Source organism: Tigriopus californicus, chromosome 5 (assembly GCF_007210705.1).
Source record: "Tigriopus californicus strain San Diego chromosome 5, Tcal_SD_v2.1, whole genome shotgun sequence".
NCBI classification, from domain to species: domain Eukaryota; kingdom Metazoa; phylum Arthropoda; class Copepoda; order Harpacticoida; family Harpacticidae; genus Tigriopus; species Tigriopus californicus.
This window is the reverse complement of record NC_081444.1, coordinates 6656952-6665975: the sequence shown is the minus strand read 5'-3', so window position 1 is coordinate 6665975 and position 9024 is coordinate 6656952. Positions and strand designations below refer to the sequence as shown.

The window sequence follows — 9024 nt, the reverse complement described above, 5'->3', positions numbered from 1 at the left end:
AGAAGTAACATTGAAGAGTAAAAATCGAGTTTGTTGTGGTTTTTTACTGCAGCTGAATCGGTAACCAGTGGANGATGCATTCGGTACTTCATGTTTTTCAGTTTCATCATCGAAGAAGTAACATTGAAGAGTAAAAATCGAGTTTGTTGTGGTTTTTTACTGCAGCTGAATCGGTAACCAGTGGACAGTGCAACTCTAGTTAAAGGAAAGCAATGCCTCTATAATCAGAAACTATTCCCTAACAGCCGGTCAGCTGACATTCATTCGCTCTGAAAGCGAGTCCGCCTGGCTAGCTCTCATTGCACTCTCTAGGAGTTGCTTCCTCTATGGTTTCATTGACCCCAAGGTGCACAAAAGTAACTTCTTTGGTTCAATTAAATGAAATTGCTACACACTTCAGCTCACCATAATATGGAAAATCGCTTAATCAGCCAGATGAAAAATCGAAATAAAGCTCTTCCTCTTGTAAAAGAAGCTGAAGTTATCCGGACTTGATAGAGACCAATTGGTCCTTCAATGTAATTGGGTAAACAAGGTGCTATAGATATTAGGCAGCCCATAAGAAACGGGAACAGGGAAATACTGATTGAATAAAAATTGGAGTTTTAGCACAAAAATAGTAAGGGCGTCAAAAGAGGAAGAGCTGGAACCAAAAATAGTCGCATTGGTCAAATACATGACGACTGTTCAAACAGGTAGGGTTGAAGTCCGTCTTGTCCAAGAAGTGAATCGAGGCTTTTATGAGTTGCAAGGATCGGTAGATGTAATGGTAAGAAATACTTTCTGCTCAGTTTTTATGTGGCTGCAAGTTGCCTAAATCTGTTTTGCTCTATAACTTCAGACTTCAAATGTAATTAGTATTTCTATGGCCCATTACCTTTTTTGTATTACCGTTTCGGTCAGATGTCCGGATTTGCCACTCTTGGGCTGACAGTATGTCCAAAACTTACATGACTATTCACTCGGATGCACTTTAGTAACACGAATGAATCTATTCACCGGTTGGAATTATCTCTCTCCTACCTTCTTCACAGTGATGGAAAGTTCCACATCATCTCTGGTACGGCCTCCAAAGAAGAAGATTTTTGACCATAGTTCACGTTACCAGATCCTGGCAAATACTAAGCGTCGTATGGTTTGAATACACTCCTCATTTCTCATAACAATGTTCCAATTGCAACAACCACGTGATTTTGGCGTCATATTGGGGTGATTACTCAACAAATCCAACACGACGACGACACGTGCATTGCTGAACCAGGGACGGCTGCCCAGCTGTCCCTGGCTGAACAAACAAACCAGTCTTTTCCATGATAACCAGTGGTGGTCATCTTTAACCAAGTGGTAACAATGTTATTCATCAATTGATCATTTTTGGCCGACACTTTGACAAAAAATAACGGCAGTTTTAGATAATCGCAGAACCTTATGTTCAATGGGTTGAAAATAGGCTAAACTGACATTTGGTCTGATGGAAAATGGCAAACCTAATTTTATTTAGTAGCAAAGGCAACTGTATCCAGTGCTAGCACAAACAAAAAGCGTTGATTGGGTGACGAAAATGGAGGTTTGATGAATTGTAAACTCCATTAGCCAAAAAGCCACATCAACGATTTACAAATTCAAACAATAATGTATTAAGGAACCAAAACTGTGACGGAAGATATAGGTAGAGCCCCAACAATACTCGTTCATTAACGATGAACGATTATCGCCCATCTTTGATGCAAACAAATTCTGATAAGCGTCTTTCATTCGTTTGATCGGTCAGCTCGTCCAAAGGAACGCCAAATTTTACCCAATTGTAACTCCCTTTTCTCTTGAAAATATTGCTACCAATAATGAAGCGACTTACCAATCAATAATGGAGTGATTTACCACGATAACCAGACGTTAAAATTTGAGTCTCATTCGATCGCATTTGGCCATTATCAGGTCAGTGTTTTTTCTACACTACAAGGGATAATTTTATTTGTCTAAATCTCCTTTTATTGTTCTCCCTCAACCTTCATCCATAAATTCAGATCGCTTCTACAGTAATTCCAGTATCTTAATCAAATTAAACAACAATGGGGACGTTTAGGCAAGCTCTGGCAGGTTCGTTTGTTGGCTGGTACCAGTGCCAGTGATGCAAGTTTGGGGCTCCAAACACGTCTTTGAGAAGCTGACCCTTCTTTCACATTTTTATATGAGGAAAGGTCATCTTCGTTAAAAACAGTCTGAAACGCCAATTTTGCATCACGGGCATTGGCCGGCAAGTTTGCTTGCTGGTACCAGCGCTTGCCTAAATGTCCGAATACAATGAGGAATCAGACGACCGTCAGCAATAGCAACGGCAGATTGATATGGTTTTGACAAGCCACCGTTGAAGTAAGTAATCGGTTTGTCATCGCAGTTTTGACAAATGCGTGATCCCAGACAAGGTACACATCATATTAGGGACGACTATCCAAAGCAATCATCTCTCACGTTATGGACAGACATATATATGCAAGTACCCAGCGATGCCTTGGACCGTTCCTCATTTTCATACTCGGCACAACTAACCGCGGAAAAAACGAATTTCAGTCTGCTGAATCCTAAGTTAAGCATTCTTCAATCAACTACAAATGATTACGTGTGCCAACCACGCGCGCTTTGCTTAAATGAACAAAAAAGACCTGAGTAGAATTACAGTCATATATGGAAGCACTCTTTGAATGCAGGAAACCAAGAGAAACACCTATGTTATACTAAACCATAAACCACTGAATATTATGTACGTCCATCGACCAAGACTAGTCATTACAAAAAGCCACTTCAGCCGCAATTACCTTCAGGCTGTATGAAGAAACATTAGTCCGATTTGTTAGTGAAGATGTCAGGGCTGCCAGGCATCTGTTGAATATTGAGTTTTCTTGAGCTTCAAAAAAGCTATGGACAGGGCGAACCTGCAAGTTTTGTTTTGTTTGTTACGAAGTCAGATGGCAGCTCTCCCGCTCGGCCTGCCATCTGATTAATGGGTGTTCCAATTGAGGGATATTCCCGTTTCGTCGTCACAGCCAAAAAATAATTATTAACTCACCCTCGGGAATGACCGCAGGTTCACCCATTTAAGTTGTTAAAGCAGCAACTCATGTTGTAAACAAATACCACGGAGAAGCTTGAACTTGGCTAGCCTGGGATCGAACCAGGATTCGCAAATTGGAGTGCGGAGACTATACCAATACGGTACCCCAGCAAGCCTGCAAACCCGCAAGATGACTAGACTAATGGTGCAGCCCTGATTACTAGTCTTGGTCATCGAGATACGTCCATAATTTTCAGTGGTCTATGACTAAACATATTCATGGCTAGTTCAAAATACCACATAATTTGTCTCGGCACGCCCTGAGTCAACGAATACGTTGTCAATTCCACGACAATATGCGAAGAGAGCCAAAGCAAAAGCAAAAGCCAAAAAAAGATGCCAGCTGTTTATTCTTCAGAGTGCATTTTTAAATAGCTTATGCCCTCTTTTGAACTAACAATGAATATGGCGAAGATATGAAAGGGAATTCTCTTGGGTTCTTTGGTTTCTAAGAGTACCTCCAAGTATGCTTATCATTTTTTTGGTTTAATTCCACTCTACTTGTGTACGGACATATTCATAGGCTTGATTAGCAGCAAATAATGGTACTAATTCACTTCAGAGCTTGCATCAAACCACAACTGATTTTACGGTACACCTTCCTCAATCCATCTGAAAATGATTGCTTCATTTAACCCTTCAACTCCTTAACTCCAGAGGCATCTCATGCCTCATTCATTACATGGATCAAATATCAAATCCCTTCCTGTTTTAAGGCCCCAATACTGCATGTAGGCCTAAGGCAGAAACGAATGATCTAACTCAGCTTATCCATTGTTTGGCCACACTGAATGAAATCTATCTTCAAATTCAAGACAAGAAAGCTGTTCCTGGCTAAGATTGGGCGTTGCCAGGATATCCCTCGAGCAGACAGACACATTTCAATCGAGACCAATGTGTTTCTTGTACGTGTGTACGTGATACAATAGACGGGTCAATTTGGACCCGAAAAAACACGTGAAATGGGGTTGATAGGACTCAATCAAGAAACTTAAAGCGAAAGAGGTCTTACCAGAGGATGAGGCTGGATGGATGACGAAGGACGGTCACGGAACACCACTGAGGGAGGGATAGGGACGAGAGAGAAGAAGAATGGTTTGGGGAAAATTGGCGACTTTGCTCGAAAGGTGTGGATCTCTGTAGATTCAGATAAACAAAATGAATGGATTAACAGGGGCCATGAGAAAATAAGATTTCATAGGTTTCAAAAATGCAATGATATTAGTGAATTGAATAGAGTATGTGAATGCGTTCTGTATGGAGACACTTCATTTTTTTGGCTAATTGCGTTATAACCAAATTACATTTGATATGGCTGCTGAGGTTTACTACTTCGAAGAATGAATTATATTTGGACATCCTTTAAACTTAGCATAAATATTTCGTTAGGCGAATAAAGCTGCCGTGAATGTAAATTGCCTTAAAAAGCTACGCCAGAACCATTAAATGGCAGGTCCTTTTTTGGTCAGCGAATGGCTTTCGATGACATCATTCTAAATTATTCTTCGTGTTGGACTTTCAGCATACCCGTTCGGAGTAAATTTGTTGGTTTGCACCAAGAATTCGTACTCATGCACTCATGTGCTGAAACATTCCATCCATAAAATCTGAGCAATTTTATTTCATGCACATTCTCTGACTCATCAAATATGGACTCTATCTATATAGATAGCTTCACAATCTAATTCCTTAATTTATTATCGCACTCGGTCACCTTGGTAGCAATACACGTGATGGCCTTCAGAGGGCGTGAGTATCTCTTGGTGATTGGGGAGAATTGTACTCTTCGTGACTCTCACCAGCTTTCAGAGTCCGTTAGGAAACACTAGTTTAGTGAATACAGTATTGATATGTCAAACTTTGTCTTCTTCAAGTTTTGCTCAGCAACTAGTGAATTCCTGATCGCGGACCCTTAGAGGCTACGTAATAAACGAGCAGAGGGCTGTCAAACTTAATAATAATATATAATTTGGCACTGATGAGTGACTGATCAGTCAAAATTGCAATTTTCATATGAAATAAACCTTACATACTTATAAATAATCATCAAAGATGTATTGTGACTGCTCTTTAGCAATCTTTATAAATTCACATGAACTATATTACAAATAGTCAAACATTTCAACTATTTTTGTTTGCCTGCCATCTGATGATGGGTGTCCCAATTAAGGAATATTCCTACTCCATTGTCGCAGCCAAACGTACAGCATTGATTATTACCTTACCCTTGGGAATGACCACAGGTTTGCCCATTTAAGTTTTTAAGCCAGTAACTTATGCTGTAATTTAAATACTGCCGAGAAACTTGGACTCAGCTAGCCTGGGTTCAAACCAGGGTTTGCAAATTGGAAAGCGGATGCTTTACCAATACGGCACCCAGCTAGCCTACATTTCAATTGTTGTTAGGGTATACTTGTTCAAAAGTACTAAGGGGCTTTTCTCACTCACCTAAAGCTCATCAAAACCTGCAAGTCATGTTGTGCAAATACCAAGCTTTGGCTTCTCCAGTAGTGATGTGGTCAAAAAATTAATCATGGGAGGTTGCAACCTAGGGTTAATCATTCACATTTTCAATCATGTTTGACATTGTTAAGGTCAATCAATGATTTTCCACGAGTTTTTATGCATCAAACCAGGCTTTTCAGGCAATTCCATTTTTGAAAATTTCTTTGTTCGCATCACTACTCTCCAATTTTATTGGGTTGAGTCAAACTTTTGAAACCAAAGTATTTGATTGGGTGTTCACGTCAAAGGGCACCGCTTTCCAATCCAGATCTGTGTTTCAATTGTTGAATTTCAGGCTATCAAAAGGGCCTTATTCAATCCATCAGCGTTCTTTAGATCTCCTTAGACTCTAAAGCCTCTAACCCACGCAACATTCTACTTATCTCGTCACGAAATCAAAGTCGTAAAAGTGAACTCTGAAACTTGGTTAGCCTATGGGAATGGGCAATTGATCCTTGTTCGGTCTGGTGCTGCAATCCTCAAGAATTCAGCCAGTCCCACTCTGGCCACTCCCATCTCCATGGCGTTAAAAGCCTTAAATCCGGTGTCATCGCATACTCCACGCCCTTGATTCCCTACACTTGTCTATCATCCCCTCCTGTCACGTGGCTAGCCCGCCCGTCAATGGCCTTCTAAGTGAATAGATCGATCCGTCACTGTTGGTTGGGGCTCATTCATCATTATCAAATGGCTCCCCGCGGTGCGGCTAACACCACGGCGGCCTCGCGCCTCCGTCAGGACTATATGCGGCTCAAACGCGATCCCGTGCCGTACATTGTGGCCGAGCCTTTACCTGCTAATATCTTGGAGTGGCATTATGTGGTGTCAGGTCCGGATGATTCGCTGTATGCGGGGGGTTCGTATCACGGGAAATTGGTGTTCCCATCCGAGTTTCCTTTCAAACCCCCGTCGATCTACATGATCACACCCAATGGGCGGTTCAAGACCAATACGCGACTGTGTTTATCCATTTCCGACTATCATCCGGACACTTGGAATCCCGCTTGGTCTGTGGCCACCATTTTGACGGGCTTGCTCTCATTCATGTTGGAGAAAAGCCCCACTTTGGGCTCTATTGAGACCTCGGACACGGAGAAGCGGTCTTTGGCCTTGAAGAGCCACGAATTCAATTTGGCCAACAAGATTTGGCTCGAGTTATTCCCGGAACAAGCCCAATCTTCGAGGGATCTACTGGAACGGCGTCGTTTAGAACGGCTCGAGCGCAAACGATTGGCCTTGACCCAAGGTCAGTCCATTCTGAATGGAACCAATTCCGGAGACACACATCAAGGTCATGGGAACGGGCTGTATAGTGCTGTGGCCAACTTCTTGGTGATTGGAGGCTTCGCCGCGTTTGCCTTGATCGTACAATACGTGCTTCAAACGATATCAGTGACGGCTGAGTGAGCTGAAGCCCATCGGGCACTAACCACATCAAGTCGCACTGTCAATGCAATCCCAGGAATGATTCAGGAACTGGCAATGAAAGTAGAATGTGCATATACTGAAGCATCTGTGATATCGTATCCCTCTCGTGCTCTGGCTCTCACTTCGTGGAGCCAGTCAAATCTCTTGGCTAAGTGAGATAAACCCCCATCTTGTCGCCCTTGTGTCGTCCCGAACACATTATTTTTTCCTCAAATCTGTCGCTGACAAATTGCATTCTGAACAAATATAAATGATCGTCCTGCTACTGACTTCATTTCGATGTTTTATCCTGACCAAATGCGTCTCCACATTTAGAACAGGAGACTGATCTGATTCTTGTAGGGGTTCCTCTTTGGACACGTGACCCACATGCATGAGCGTGTGGCACTCGTCCTGAAATACCACACTATGCCAGAGTCAGATTTCATGATTAGAGTTAGAGGTCTTTTTCCATAACTGGAATATATTTTGGATATGAAGTCATTCAAACTCCTTCCAAAAGCAAGCAGCTTCCGTGATTCAATGTAACCAAAGTATGGACAAGCTGCTTAGCCAACCTGTGCCATGCTTGGATGAAATAAACTTGGATATTTATTTAGCTACGCCAGAATCAAGATGTATATCCAAGTTATCATTTGAGGTGTAAAAATCGTGCAAAATGGTATATGTGAACTCTTTAATTTTTTACCCTTTCCAGATCCAAGATGTCAATAATTGGACACAAAAAAAGTAGGGCACGATTTTTCTTTCATTTCCAATCTACTTGGCAACCCTGAGAGAAAACTCCCGCTTGTAAGAGTAATATTCGAATCACGTTCCTTTGTTTGTGTTTGTTTTTATTGCAGCATACTCACTATGTTTTTTTTGTCTACCATTACCACATATCTTTTAAGCTTGAAAATATTTTCTGCAATTTAATAAGGTGCCGTTTAATCTTTTTCATTTCGGCGCATTGTAAATGAGGAAAATATTTTGAAAAACTGGACTCTTTTTTGGCAAATGAGCTAAAATTCAAGGCCCTTCTTCTGAAAAGGGTGCCTTATGTATTTTTTCCTTTTTATTTAAGCAAGCAAACAGTTGGGTCAATCTGTAAATGCATTATGAATAGGCGTCAAGAAAATATTCGAACCTCTACATTATTCTTTCATTTTCTCAAAATGTTGCCAAACATTATCTATTTTCCTCTCATAGGGCAAAATATTATTCCGTTTAATTAAATACAAAATATAATATTTTACGTTCATAAGCATCGAAAACTAATTTATTCATTTCTAGTTAAATGAAATGAGCTGTGTTCAAATGGGAGCATACAACCTAAAACAAAATTATACTTACGTTTGAGATGGGTTTGCTTTGTTAATGCCAGTTTTAAAAATCATTTCCAAAATTATTAATGGATCAAATGAGAACTTTGCAAGCCAGTAGGTTTGCAACTGTGCTTAGAATATACAACTTTGCAATGCTGTGGAAAAATATTAGAATTCTAACATATCAAAAAGATAACAAATATTCATACATATATGTTTGGCCACTTTTATACTGCACTTTTACAAAAGTACGAAATTTCTTTGCGTTCTCTTTACTTGTGCAATGTGCAACATTGGGCTGCTAAAGTGCTAATTTCTTTTTTGAAACAACAATTGCTTGATAAACTCTACTAAAATGGACCCTTTGCGTTTCTGAATAAACAGAGCGGTCTATTGTTTATGCCTGGTATGGAGAATATAACGATAAATGTAGAGTAGGAGAGTCAGCATATGTGCAACATTTTTTTGTTTCGAAAATTTTGTCGACCCATTCTTGAAATCTATGATTTTTGATACCGAATTGAGTCCTTGTTGATTGCAAGGCATTTTCAGTTCTAGTATCATTTGTGCAAATTTTACTCTTTTCAATTTTCTGGGTTCCTGAGGCGATAAGAAGTATGGAAAATGACCCGAAAATTTGGGGTTTCAAAGCATCTATTTTGCATATTGTAACTT

The 9024-nt window shown here is 40.5% G+C and overlaps 2 protein-coding genes across 5 annotated transcripts in view; one reads left to right on the top strand and one right to left on the bottom strand.

Moving 5' to 3' along the window:
- LOC131880300 (differentially expressed in FDCP 8-like) overlaps window positions 1–4282 on the bottom strand; it is a 10004-nt gene extending 5722 nt beyond the window's left edge. For 2 of the 4 annotated variants that reach the window (XM_059226896.1, XM_059226898.1), the window contains exon 1: window positions 1024–1273. The gene's annotated coding sequence lies outside the window, so the exon portion shown is untranslated. Of the gene's footprint in view, window positions 1–1023; window positions 1274–4121 lie in introns of those variants that run through there. The other 2 variants (XM_059226895.1, XM_059226897.1) reach the window with 2 other exon arrangements.
- Window positions 4283–6147: 1865 nt separating this feature from the next.
- On the top strand, window positions 6148–7311 carry LOC131880892 (ubiquitin-conjugating enzyme E2 J2-like; the record flags this gene model as incomplete). Its single annotated transcript, XM_059227613.1, is given in 1 exon segment — window positions 6148–7311. A coding segment is annotated over 1 exon segment (720 nt). The 3' UTR covers window positions 7022–7311.
- Window positions 7312–9024: the final 1713 nt, after the last annotated feature.